Source organism: Gavialis gangeticus, unplaced genomic scaffold (genome assembly GCF_001723915.1).
Source record: "Gavialis gangeticus isolate Ggan-Ray unplaced genomic scaffold, GavGan_comp1, whole genome shotgun sequence".
Taxonomy (NCBI): domain Eukaryota; kingdom Metazoa; phylum Chordata; order Crocodylia; family Gavialidae; genus Gavialis; species Gavialis gangeticus.
Window position 1 is genome coordinate 31,755,903 of NW_017729026.1, and position 14,528 is coordinate 31,770,430.

Here is a 14,528-nt window from a genome sequence, read left to right on the forward strand (position 1 = left end):
GAGCCGAGCCGAGCCAAGAAGGCGCCGCGCCGCTACCTGGCAGTGCAGAGGCGCCGCCCGTCTAGCCCCGCCCCGCGCAGGTGGGAGGCGGCGGGAAGCCGCGGTCAGCCCGCGCCCAGGTGCAGGGCATGCCTCGTCCCGCCCGCCCGGGGGTGACTCGGTGCCGCTCGCCTGGGTCATGATGGCGGGGCCGGCTCTGCTGGGGCTGCTGTCCTGCTATTTTAAGTATCTGTTCCCCGCGCGGGCACCAGGATCCTAAAAAAGTAATGACATACCTCAGGCTACCTGGCTCTCTCCTTCCACTCACCCGCTCCCACAGGAGCCCGTCCACAGGTGTGCTTTGATGCGCAGTAGCCTATTTTGCGGCGCATTTGAGCAAAGACCTTGTGTGTGAATGCTCAGCGAAATGAGGCAGCTTTACGTTGTGTCCCTCAAAAAGCGTGCACTTTCACTGCTGTGCGTTAGGGCAGCCTATGCACATTAAGTTAGGAGGGCCTCACATTAGACGTAGTAAATTGAATGCGCAGTAGCAAAAGCGCATTCATGAACATGTAGAAACACCCACTGTGGCTCTTCTGCGAGTCCTCTCTGTTTCCTTTAATCTCTTTCTTTAAGTAGGGGTGCCAGAGGAGTTTCACCAGTGCCAAGTGCAGACCTGTTACAACTGTTATCCCTGCTCAGTGCTCCTCCGTTTACATCAGCAGTATGACTAGCCTGACTGAACACACGCCAAGCTATGGGAATTCCCATTCTCTCTTCAGAGACTATCTCACTCATGGTACAGTAAAGACAGGAATAAAGGCAGAGGTGGTAGAGTAGAAATGTCCATGAATGATAGACTATTAAGAAATAAGGAGGGACAACATGATAAAAACAGGATGGCTCCAAGAGGCAGGAACCTCCTGGCGCAAGCCCAGCCTCAGGCAGAGGCTGGCAGGGCACTGTAGGGAGCAAAGGGCTGAGCTGATGAGTAGCCTGGGGCTGGGCTGCGCCAGTGTCCTGTCAGGCAGGGAAGTGCAACATGTAGCACCCATGAAGCCACCGCAGAACCCCACAATGCTGCCACCTCCTCTGGCACCTGCTGAGTCCTGGCTGTGCTGAAGGTCTCTGAAATGAAGCCCCCAAGTACCCCTCATGGGTGTTACCCCACATATCCCTTTGTGGGATGTGACCCATGTGGGATGTGACCCAGCAAAGGACCTTGTTGGAAGCGACACATGGCATATGTTTTATCTGAGACACAGTAGGCATCACTGTACCATATTAAATATTAAAACAAGTTCTGAGTAGTCACAAGGTAATGCTTACTGCCCTCACAGCCCGCTTGGGACAGGGCTGGAGCCTGCTCCCTCCTCCCTGCCCCAGATGTTGAGTGCCGCAGCTTGTACATCTGCCCATGTAGACATACAACCTGCACACCCTCCTTGCTATCTGCCCAGCTCTTACCAGCATGGGAGCACCTGCCCCAGGCACGTTTGAGTGAGATGGATCTGTGCCACTAGTGGTGGGCAAAGGGAGACATGAAGACCCAAGCCCAGGAGAGGGTGCCATTCCTGCTGCTGGATCCACTCCTGCCTTTGGATCCCTCTGGTGCCAGGAGGACCATGAATTTGCTCATATTATGTCTGTGGAGTGGTCAGACAATAATTGAGTTCATGCTATTTAATGCAATCTGGAGATACTCCTCCAGCAAAAAGTTGTAACTTTACTACAATACAAACACTCTGTGCCATGTTTGACTGGTCGAACATGGGGAGGCTCACATTTTAAGTGCTGGTAGCCCTCTGGCTACACATAGCAACAGTGCTACCCCATTAGTCCAGTCGTTAGAAAGTTACTATCCTTTCTCTGAGAAATGCGAACCTGTATCTTCCACCTTCAAAGTGACTGTTCAAACTATTATATTATATTTTTGAACTTCAGTTTCTCCTGCTGAAGTGGTTTTGCTTTGTCTCAAATGCTCAGATACTGAGAGCATGAGAATGACTCTATAACCTCCTTGTCAGGCACTCACTTAAGGAATCCAATTAATATCTAATTAGCTATATAAAGTTAACATCTTCAGCTGAAAGAGACTTATTTGAGAGGGAGATAGAGCTCTAACAGGAGAGGGAAGGTGGGAGAGATGAGTCCAAATCCTCTCAGACAGAGGAGGCAATTGAAAGTAGGTGAGTGTCTGACTCACTGGACTGCTGTATCAAAAAGCCACATATTCTCACCTTGCTTTTAAATAGTACCAAAACCCTCCCACTTTCTGAAGGAAGGGCTTTGGTGCCAAAGTTCAGGAGAGGGTTCAGGGCTGTGAATCCCAAGCAGACATACTCTTATCTGAGCCTGACAGATACCAAACTCCACCAGAGATGTTGGGCTTCCCCCACACCTCTCTTTTTGGCATTTTACACTTGGTAGTATAGACAGCTGCCTGTTCAACATGCTGGCTCCTGCAAATTCCACTCTTTGACACTTTACTCTCCCTGGGAATTGTATAGGGTAGCCTAGGCATCTTGCTCAGGGTTGTAAATCCCACTTGAGAGCAAAAGGCAAAAGAACTGCTATTTACTGGGCTAGACCAGGAATCAGCAACCTACAGCCTGTAGGCTAGAACTAGCCTACAAAGCCAGGGACTTCACAGCTTTTCTGTGGCAAGCATTTAAACCATGTGATGGCCAGGTGACAGGAAGAAGTAACAGCAGTCAGGCCAAAGGGCTGGCCCACCTTGGAGTGAGCTGGGTAATTTCAGACCTCCACTGAAGCATGAATGACCCCTGGGTTAGACCAGCTAGTCCAACAGCCTGTTTTACACAGTGATGAGGCACCAAAAATTAGGCACTGCAATACTGTGTATGAACCAAGCCCTTAGTCTCAACTCTCTGGTTCTATGAATCAAAAATATATTTCCAAGACTGTGTGCTAAAACAAACTTTTATAAAGGTATATTACTTACTTGCAGGCATAAAACTGTGGGTAATGAAGAAACACAAAGCTAACTATCAAAAGCTCCATGTCAAAGAGAAAGAAAGAAAGAAAGAAAGAGAGAGATATATGTGCAGAGGTGAATATGATTCTATATAATGATATATCTGTGATTTTTTTTCCTTTGAGAGATTTTTGATCTTGGAGGAAAGGAAAAATCAAGGTTTATTAAAGCAGAAAATAATAAAATTTAAACCAAAGCAGTGCTTTCAGATCATTTATGTAAAACTAAAAACTAGGGAGACATAGCATAGTCATCTACTGTGACCAAAATAGATGCAAAACAAACAAAAATTTTTATATGAGACAACTCATAAAGGATTTTTTTTGTTTTAGTAGGACTTTTTGCATTAGTAGGAGCATTGCCAACAGATTGAGGGAAGTGATTCTTCCTCTCTATTCAGCACTGGTGAGGCCACACCTGGAGTACTGTGTCCAGTTTTGGACCCCCCACTACAGAAAAGATGTACACAAATTGGAGAGTCCAGTGGAGGCCAATAAAAATGGTTAGGGAGCTGGAGCACATGACTTCTGAGAAGAGGTTTAGGGAACCGGGATTATTTAGTCTGGAAAAGAGAAGACCGAGGAGGGATTTAATAGCAGCTTTCAACTACCTGGAGGGTAATTCCAAAGAAGATGGAGCTAGACTGTTCTCTGTGATGGTAGACTACAGAACAAGTAGCAATGGTCTCAAATTGCAGGAGGAGAAGTTTAGGTTAGATATTAGGAAGAACTTTCTCACAAGGAGGGTAGTAAAGCATTGGAACAGGTTACCCAGAGAGGTGGTGGAATCTCCATCCTTGGAGGTTTTTAAGACCCGGTTAAACAAAGCCTTGGGTAGGATGGTACAGTGGGAAGGTCCTGCTTTGAGCAGAGGGCTGGACTGGATGACCTCCAGAGGTCCCTTCCACCTTAATTTGCTATGATTCTAACTCTAGTGTAAGGCTTGATTCTAGTCCCAGACACTTTTTGTGCATGTGCCCTATCTTATAAGCATATCCTTGGTGCCAATGTGCAGGTCTCACTCTTTAACCTAATTGACTATGTAGTGGAGCACTAGGGTGCTCGCTACTAGTAGGGGTGATGCAGGATTAGCTGCCAATCAGCAGGGCAGCACAGCTGAAGGTTGCTTGGGCAACAGAGTGGGTCAGCTGACCACCAGGGGGCAGGGCTTGGCCTTTATAAACCAGAGAAGGCTGAGGCTAGGGTCAGTCCCCTTCTGGCAGCTGGAACAGTAGGAGGCTCTGTAGAGGAACAGAGCAGAGTAGTTGCCATCTTGTAGCCTGAGAAGCAGCAGCTCTACTATAGTGCGGAGCATTGCTTGACTGCATGAGGGCCTGCAGAATGGCCTGGGAAGGGGAGGCCTCTGACAGGGAGGCCTGAAGGAGAGCCAGGGTGGCCTGGAGTGTTATAGCTGGTAGGCTCATTTGGGTTGCAGCTGGGTTGGAGTGGAGTTGTGTTAGAGCTAGGAGGCTTAGTTTATGTTATAGCCAGTTGGCTCATGGTTGTGTTTGTTTATGTTATGCCACAGGACTGGGTGAGGCTGTAGGGGTGTGAGGAGGCCTCACAGGAGATCCCCAGTAGTCTGGGGGGGGTTTCCTGGGTGCCCTGTCCCGGCACTGAGCAGTGCCAGGGAGGTATGGCTGGTTTGGCACTGGTGTGGTGCGGTGTGTGGGGTTAAGACCCTAGCCTGAAGGCAGTATTCTGCCCAGTTGGGTGAAAGACCCCCGAGAAGGGTCAGGGGGCCAGGCATGGCTACAGGTCACCTGAGCCCCGAGCATGGTTGAGCGGGGTACAGAACCCAGAGAGGGCGATAGCACGGAGAGCATGTGTATAGGCTCGAGTGTGGGTGAGTGTACGAAGCCAGAGTAGGGCAGGCACGTGGTTAGAGGTCCAAAGTAGGGCCAGAGCATGCTGGTGAGAGCCTGAAGAGGGCGAGTACGCTAGCCGAACCCTGGAAGGGGCAAGGCCAGGCTTGTACAACGAGGGTGCGAGAAGTGCGGGACAAACCCCAGAGAAGGGCAAGGGCGCAAGAGGTGCGGACATAGGCCCCAGAGAAGGGCAAGGGCACGAGAAGCGTGATTAAAAGCCTGGAGTAGGGCAAGCGCGCGGGTGGAGGCTCGAGGCGGGCCGACGCATGCAGTAGAGCCTGAAGAAGGGCGAACACAGGAGTAGGCCCCAGAGAGGGGCGAGGGCTAGCGAACACGGGGGTGCTAGAGCAAGGGGTGTCAGTCGCGTGAGAAGCCCAGGGATGCCTGAGGAAGGGCATGGGTTGCGTGACAAGCCCAAGGTGCCAGGCAAGGCACAAGTGACCAGACAACGTCTGGAACAGCTGCGAGGCTTGGGGTGTGCTGAAGGGGAGGTAGGAGGCACACAGCCCCTAAGGCTGGGGTGCGCCAGGTCACCCATAGAGTAGGAGCCCGGATAGTTATAGCACCGTGTCCAGGTGGATTAAAGGCAGCCTCCCATATTAAGCTAGATACTATCAAAGACATGGCGGGCAAGAAGTAGAGGGTGCTGGAGCTCCTAACTTGGCATGGCAGGGGGGGCGCTAGCGATATCACGGCCGCTCCTAGGGCCTACCCCGTGACAGACTATTCTTTAAAAACAAAAAAAAGGCAATGGTAATGGTTGCTTGAGTATAATGGCCAAAAGCCTAAAGGAAAACTGCATTTATTTAAACCCTGATACACAGCAATTAATCAATTTGTAGAGAACTTTGCTGCACCTGCCTTCATTATACATGAGAGAGAGTTTGGGTGGTCATGTTAGTTTGCAGTCAGTCAGAAGTCGGGGTACATATGCACCTTTTTTAAGCTAACTAAATAAGATGCATATAGAGAGAGAGCACAAGCTTTCATAAACCCAGATTCACTTAATCAGATGTTGTGAAAGGACAGCATAGAGCAGAGTATGAAGTGGAGGAAGTAATTAGAGTAGGTGAGAACATGGTAGGGAAGGAATTGAGTCAGGGGGAGGGAAGTGCTGTGAGAGGTATGCGAGCAAAAAAAAACCCATAGGAACCCAAAGGGGTCATAAAAGCTAATCCAAGCAATGGGATAAGAATCCATGATCCCTGTTTAAACCAGATTTAACACAGTTCAGTTTGTATATAATTTCTTGTTCTGTGATTTCATGCTTAAACTGGTCTCTAATTTCTTTTTTAAATTTAATGAGTCATCCATCAGACTTGTAAGCAAGTGCACCACTAAACAAGTTTTAGCTATGCCCTTTATAGTCTCCTGAGTCTATGGTCCTTCGGTTAAAGATTTTTCTAATCATGGTTCTGACTGTTTACACAAGGTTAAGCTGCCGGGAAGAACCATGCTGTTTATCATCTTCCTCATTCCATTGACTGACTTCAGCAGAAGTGAAGTGTACAGAATAAATAGAAAGAGATGGTGGTTATTAGTGGAACTGTTTCCAATGTCACAATGACATTAAGTACCTGAGCTGTCACCAACTGTAAATAAAACTATTGGATACAACAGTCATGCATAAGGTAGGTTAATTACAAATTCGTTTCTTCAGATATAGCCTCTGCAACAATTTCTAATGGTGTAAGATGATATGGGAGAAGTGAAGGGCTGATAAACCACTGCTTACCCAAAGGGAAGTACAATACAAGATACTCAACTCTCAGGCTCACAAAGAACGAAGAAACAGTTTTACTTTCAGTTCTCCACAAAATAATTATAGTTCTACGGTTGGAGAAGAGACAATGTATACTATTCATACTGAAGAAAAGTAAATCTTTAAGAAGTGGAAAATGAACTCAGTTGGAGCTATGGAGTATAATCAGAATCTCCATAATGTATCTGCAGGAATAAACAATTCCTAAATATTGAAAAGCCCTGCAAGGTTACATTTTCAAACAGTGCAGATTAAAGCTCATTGTCCAGATTAGGGTTTGCAAGATTTTGCATACAAAATGTCAGCTATTTCAAATATACTGTTCCCCAAGGAAACTTGTTTTCCTATAGGCAATTCTCCTGCATTGGTTCCTACACAGATTTCACACTGTTTTTGAATATCTTATTTAATTCTCTTCCTGAAGATTGAACTAATTTACTCTATTAATCCATGTAGATATACACAGAAGAAAGAACTGTTGTTTGAACCTGAAATACATGCCTTATGAAAAGTGTTCTCAAGTAAAGCTTTTATATAGTGTCAAAATTATACACAGCTCATGCAAAATGGATAAAAGGCCAAGTCCTTGCCCTGAAGAGTTTGTATTTTAACTCAGATATACCATGGGGCAATAGTGCAAATGCAAGTTGACATAAATGGCCAATATTTTCACAACTATGTATTGTTTGGAATCCCAATTAAGGAACACTGTAGAAGGGGTTGATTATTACTACTACTCTTATGAAAATCAGGCTTAAGATATCTTGACTAAGGATCCCAAAAATTAAGGCACCCAAGATAACTAGTCACTTTAGAAAACCTGGATCAAGACATACTTGGCAATGAGAAACACAGGAAACTTCATGCATGTTTAGGATTAATGTGAAGCTGGATTCAGCACTCTGCTGTGTAATAGTACTGTTAGAATGATGTTGTAGTTGTGATGGTTTAGGATTTAAGTGAGAGGCAAAAATTTACTTTATTGGATCAACTGCATGGTTGGGACAAAGTTAGCCAACTGTAATTGACAAGTTTGACAATTGTCTAACTTTATCCCAGTCATGCAGTTGGTCCCCCCAAATCCTTGCCTCTGTAAACATAGGGTTCCCCCCCACCCCACAATGTATCACAAGCATCTTTAAAATAATTTTCTACTCTGAAAACTATATCAAAATGCTATCTTATTCAGTGGATCTGAATTTAAGTGTAATTATATTGGTGCTGGTGACAAAAATATTTTTTTACTGGATTTTGACTCCTGTTAGCAATATAAAACCAGTACAAGATCTCAGCTCAGCAAAGCAAGTAAATGTTTTACTGGACCTCAGTCAGACATAAACACATACTAAAATGCTTTGTTGAATTAAGGCCTTAAGAACATGCCTTTAGGGGCAAAGGGCACTATGTTCAGTCAGGTTAGTTCAGCTGAGCTATTTTAACATGACTGAAAACACTTCTTAGGGAACACCTACACTAAGCAAAAAATGGGTACTTTTAGCAGATGTTAGCTAATGTTTAGGTGAGGGTGTTAAGGAGTCTGAGTTTCTTTAAATTACAAGGTCATAATAGTAAAAATATGTAAAACAGGATGCATCAGAAAGGAGCTCTAGCAACCATGGATGAGGACAGGGAAGTAGTGTTAGCTACATTGTCTTTGAATTGAAATCCAACAAGGACATGTGCTTAGCTCTGCACTTGGGACATTTATAATTGTATGCACAAATACAGACTGGGGAATGACTGGCTAGATTTCAGTACCACAGAGAAGGGCTTGGGGGTTACAGTGGGTTGTATACTGAATATGAGTGTGCTCCTGTTGCAAAAGAAGCCAACAGCATACTGAGTTATAGTAACATGAGTGATTTCCTCTGTTTATATTTGGTATTGGTGAGACCTCACTTGGAGTGCTGTGTTCAGGGTTGGGTCTTCCATTCCAATAAAGATGTGGACAGACTGGAAAAAGTCTAGTGGAGACTGACAAAAAACATGTACAGGGTTGGAAAACATGACTTTTGATGAAAGAGAGGCTTTTTCTGTGGCTGTAGGGGACAGGACTAGGAGCAATGGCCTCAAATTATAGTAGAGGAAATTTGGGTTGAGATTAGAAGAACTTTGGCTAAGAGGTCAGGCATTGGAACAGGCTACCTCAAGAGGCTGTGGAATCTCCATCCCTGGAAAATTTTAAGAGCAGGTTAGACAGACAATTGACCAGGATGGTTTAGTGAGGGATGATCCTGCCTTGAGTGGGCGGCTGGACTAGATGATCTCACGAGGTCCCTTCCAGCCTTACTTTCCTATGATGCTATAAATCAGGGGTGGGCAAAAAGGGGCCCCTAAAAAATTTAGAAAATATATATTTATCTGCTCCTGGCTGCCTGTCAAAGATGACAGGAGTCAGGGGCATTAGGACCCAGGGGAAGCCAACAGGACCCTCCAGCAAGGTTGTCCTGGCCCCGCCCCACCCCAACTGGGAGTCTTTGCCTGCCCTGGCTTTCACTCCTTCCCTGCTGGGGAGGCAAGGGAGAGGGAGAGAGATCTCGCCCTGCAAACACACACAGAGTCTCTCCCACACACACACGCCCATAGATCGATCGATCGATCGATCTATGGGCGTGTGTGTGTGGGAGAGACTGTGTGTGTTTGCAGGGCGAGTCCCACATGCATACCCTACCATACACATGCACCCACACTGCCCCTCACACTGACATGCGTGCAGACCTCACACATCCCAGCTGCCCTCCTATTCCACACCCCCACAAACCCCATACCCCATGTTAAAGAGTCACACACCCACAGCCCCCCACAAACCTATATCCACCCTACAATAAAGAAGCATAAAACTTCATTTTAAGCTACTGTAATATCACCTCTGTGCACTACACAAATGCATGCAAATCAGGACAAAAATATTTTTTGAAATCAGATTAATGGATGTTGTAAATATTCAATTTTTAGAATATAATTTGGTATTTTTCTGGTTCTGAGATGGCAAAACCCCTTGCTGAAAGGAGTATTTCTGGGGGGCAAGGGGAGGGACTCTTGGTGCCAAAGGTCAGGGGCTAGGGGGTGGGACTTCTGGTCACAAGATGGTGACCAGGGGGCAGGGTACCTGTCATGGGGCGGGGCTACCCATGCAGCCCTCAACAGCTTGCCAAAACTCAGTAAGTGGCCCTCTGCCTGAAATAATTGCCCACCCCTGTTATAAATACTTCCCTTCATTGGCAATGCGTAGGGGGTGCATGTGGGTGCACATGCACCCCCTGAGAGTGGTGGTGCACCCCCTGTAAAAAGTGCCACTGACACTGCTGCCGGTGCCTGTAGGAGATCACCGTTCACCCTGCCCCACTGCTAACACTGCCGGCAGTGTCTGTGGGTGGTCCCCGATTGCTGTTGGCCACCACCAACACTGCCGGCAGCATTTGCAGGTGGTTGCTGACCATTGGTCAGCACTCTCCACCCCCCTTATCCTCCACTGCTGATACTGCTGTGGCCACCTGCAGGAACTCCCCACTTGGCCTGCTCCTGCTGCTGACAGCACCATGGCTACCCAAGGGCTCTCCCCACTGCCATACCCCCGACATACTGCCTGCAGGCAGTTGCTGTGCCCCCCTTGCCTCCAGAGGCATGTGGCATTTATGCTTCCCTTTGCTCCACCCAGTACAGGAACTGAGAGAGTTCAGAAAGACATCACACTTGGAGCACAGGGTCTCCAGTTTCCTTGTTCTGACCAGGGAGTACTCTGAGAGAAGAGAGGCAGAGCAACAGAAGAGCACCCACTGACATTGGCCCCGCTTCCCCCTTCTCTCCTAATGGGAATGGGGAGCAGAGCCACATCTCAAGAAGACAGAAGATGCAGAGCCACACTACTTTGCTCCCCATGCCCTATGGGCTGAGTTGGGAGCAGAGCTGCAGTTGGGAGCAGCCCCCTGTTGCCCCCCCTGACTGGAAAGTATGCCAGTGCATGTAGGCACTGCCATTTTAAGGCTCTGCGGCCAAAGGGCAGGAGCTGTACATCTATCTAGCTGTTGAAATGTGTTTAAAGGATTCCAAGCCTGTTTTGGATATCATAACTGCATCTTCAGCTGAGCACAACCAAGAGCCCAGAGTTTTGTTAGGGTTAGCTGCTTGCGTCCATAAAGCATACTTTCAAAAGATGACATGGAAAAAGTGGCACAGGAGTGATACACTTGTTTTAAAGACCCAAATAAGAATGTATGATATAAATAAAAGGCAACATCTAAATGACCAGCACACCAAGGAAAGAATGCTAAAAGGAAGAAATTTAGGGCAGAGAGGTAACAGTGACGATGCTTAAAGGAGGGGAGACAAGAAAACATGAAAAATTTAAATTGGAAGTTGAAATACGGAGAACAAGAGCTAGTAACTCATATTAAACTGTTTTTATCCACATATTTAGAGTATGGATATCAAAGTTTAGAATTGGGGTTTTTTTTTAATATTTGTTTTTTTTCTGTGTATTCAGTATCAATGATTAACTAGGGAATTATGTGCTATTTTTTCAGTGAATCATTTGGTTACTGAAAACAGGTTTCAGACCATCATGTTTTTGTGAATAGTTTTGGCCAAATACATGAAAATGGAAATATGAAAATATGAAAAATGGAAAATACACATTAGTTCATAAAACGGTTGGTGTAGCATGGAAGGCAAGGGTCAAGTCCCCTTTTTGCCTGATTCATAGTAAGGTTTCCCATCATCCTGGAGACTGTCCTCATCATTAATCTGTAGAGTGTTCTGGGTGACAGTCTCTAATTGAAACTGTTCCACTTTATATAAATAATCATAAAGCCAGAAAACCAGAATGCTTCTACCTTTGTGCTTGGTGCACTCGTCTTGTAGTTGGAAATGCAACCTCAGATCCCAGCTCCAATTCAGGGATAGAGGAGATTTCAAAAGCCAGTCTCCCGCTTTTCTGGTGAACACCCTGACCTCTGCCTTATGAAAGGGAGAAAAACCTGTTTTGTGAGTGCTGCCTGTGTCCCCCTGTGAATACATCCCTTCATTTTCCAAGCTTTTATTTAAATGCTTGAAATCAAAACAAAACATGTCATATTGAACAACAGGTTTAGACTGGCATAAAACAAATTGTCAGGAATTTACTTGGGAGGCAGGGAGGAAAAAGAATTAAAATTTTGCATTTCAAGTTTACACATAAGGTTTTTCCTATTTCTGGTTTAGTTGCCACCCCCTTAAATCCTACGGTTCACACAGTCTTAATTCACTACAGTCATATTTCTCTGCTGTTCATGTGATCTTTTCACAAGGAAACACGAGCATTACTATTTTGGGAGACAGGAAGAGATTACTATGAAGACAACAAAGAAAATAGGGACACCTGTATTTGGGGACAGATGCAGCACTTAATCTAATGATACTTGTAGCTGTTTTTTGTTCAAACAGACAAACTTTCAGATTGACAGCACCTCTTAAGATATGTAGAAAGAAAAATAATCAAACTGACAAACTCCATAAGACAGATATTACTAGGCTCCTTTGTGGGTTCTCCTCCTTTCCTGCTGGTCCCCATTTTTAGACTGTACCAACCAGCAGTGCTCAGGCACCACTATTTAGTACAGTAGTCACTAAATTATAAGATATCACCTGTATATGAACTCTGAAGACAGGGAATGCAGTTACAGTATTTGGTGAATTTGTTAACAGAATAGGTATTGTTCTGAGCTACCTTCTTTAAACTGTGTCCTGAAAGCAGTTTTTGTAATGTACAAAGTAAATCAATTTTTGGGATCGCTGGCTGATATACAGTTTGTTATACAAACTATTTTAAGTGCTTTTATTTCCAGTATTAAAGTATGTTTTAGGCAAGGAACAAAAAACAGACAACAAAACTTATTTATTTCCCCATAAACTATTTTACCAGATCATTAGATGTTTCGTTTAAAGAAAGAATCCAAAATAATCCTTGTTAGAACAACATACAAAACAACACTGAGAAAGTATAGCTTCCACACAACTGAAATTAGAAGTACAGCCAGTTTACAAGCTCATTTGTCTGTCTCAAAAACTATTCAAAAACAAAAACAAACAACAATAGTCACTAAAATCTTAATAATCCCCAAAGTGGATCTAAGTCCTATATTTTCCCTAGGTTCCTAGTGGAGACTACAACAAACAAAACATCAAGTGATCATGCAGAAATCAGGAAATTCGGGGAATATTTAAACTTCACAAGGCTGAGAAGGAGTAATATTTCTTTGAAGTAAAAAGTTCTGAACGTGGATAAAAATTAAAGGATTTCCTTCTGCTCACACAGGTATATATGAAAGGCACAAAACAAAACAGCAGGCACAGCAGAAAAGACATGCCTGTTCTCATTGCCTCTACCCCAGAGCTAGTTATTTCTCCATACTAAAACTTATTCCCCTTCTGCCAACAGCAGTTTTTAAAGGCGGACTCTTCACATGAAACACAGGTCAAAGTGATTAAATGAACTTGAAAATATTAAATTAACCATATATTAACCCAAAAAGGTTTGAAAAGAAGGAAAAAGAAAGGATATTGTTTGCCTTACCATGATGATGATGATAATAATCCTGTTTTTGCTTTTTACAAAGGAATAAACAGACTATGAGATCTGAGATGCAGTCATGTGTGCATTAACCAAAAAAAAAAAAAAAGCTTTACTCTTCTGTGATCCTCCCACCCACTAACTCCTTGTTCTTTGTTTTCGGAGCATTCAGTTTACAAAATAAAATATCCAAATCAAGTAGTATCTAAGCTCAGCCTTTCTTACTGATATGTCATCTGGCAGATAGAAAATGACAAAGTGACAAACACTCAATTACAGGCAATGACACTTGGCTTTGAAAGGGTTAAAGAGGTGAGTCATTTAGTAGGTGTAACACAAAAAAAGACAAAAACTACAGAGGCAGAGTTTGGCAGATTCCTTGCATGCATTAATTATCATGTGCAATCCAAAAACACAGATGTGCAATAAGGAGGGGGAAAAGTCACATGCAACAATTACCTCACATAAACTTAATATGATCTGCATTGAAGGTGATTGAAAAAAATGTTACAATTTATACCTTTATTCAGCAAAAGATTGTTCCAGACTGACATCCATATCTATTCTGCTCTCTGAATAAATGTCAACTCTGTAGTTTTTTCCTGATCCCATTGAAAACACAAAATAATAATAATAATAAAAAAGAAAAAAGTGCAAAACACAAGAAGTCAGAAGTTTGAAAGAAAGGATTGTGCAAAATAACACCCCCCCCCGAAAACCTAGGATATGGGAAATATTTAAAATCCACTGAACTAATATATTTCAGAAATATAGAAATAGAAAAATAACCGTTACATTAATTGTTGTATTTAGCAGCTTCCTATCCTTAAGCAATAAAAGAGACTGTACTCATCTGGTCTCGAACATCCAGTCACGTGTCATGCGGCCCCGGATGCTTGGGGTTGTCCACCGGTCCGTCCCTGTGGTCCTGCCGAGTAGGTGTCTCTTCCATGGATAGTCTCTCCCCCAATCTCGCCTGCCATGACTTTGTATCTTATCCCAATGGTGGGGGGTCCGACTATTGGGGGTCTCTCGCATATGAGACCGCTGGATGACGATCTCCTGTGGGGCTGCACCTCCCCTCTACCTTGCCCTTACACCTCACCTTGACGAGTCCTGATGTCCTTCGGCCAAGTCTCCAACAGTTGAGGCTCCACACCCCTTGCAGAAATGGGCTATAGGGCAGCCGGGTCAAACCCAAACTCCACCCACTGTGCCTCACGGCCATCTAGCCTTTCCTGTGACTGTAAACCCCCTGTGGGTTTAACCAACACTTGGGCTCCATATACCTCATCCAGCAACCCCTCCAAAAGTGGGAAATGTAAAAAAAATAAATAAATACCAACAACAGAGAAATATAAAGATACTAAGGGAG

General features: G+C 44.6%; 1 protein-coding gene across 2 annotated transcripts in view; it reads right to left on the reverse strand.

The window, feature by feature from the left end:
• AIM1 (absent in melanoma 1) overlaps window positions 1-14,528 on the reverse strand; it is a 153,951-nt gene that overhangs the window by 67,847 nt on the left and 71,576 nt on the right. The window contains exon 1 of one of the 2 annotated variants that reach the window (XM_019520147.1): window positions 13,157-13,256. The exons of the other annotated variant lie outside the window; for it this stretch is intronic. Within the exon in view, the coding sequence (XP_019375692.1) occupies window positions 13,157-13,159 (3 nt within the window). The 5' untranslated portion in view covers window positions 13,160-13,256. Of the gene's footprint in view, window positions 1-13,156; window positions 13,257-14,528 lie in introns of those variants that run through there. 2 annotated transcript variants of the gene reach the window in all.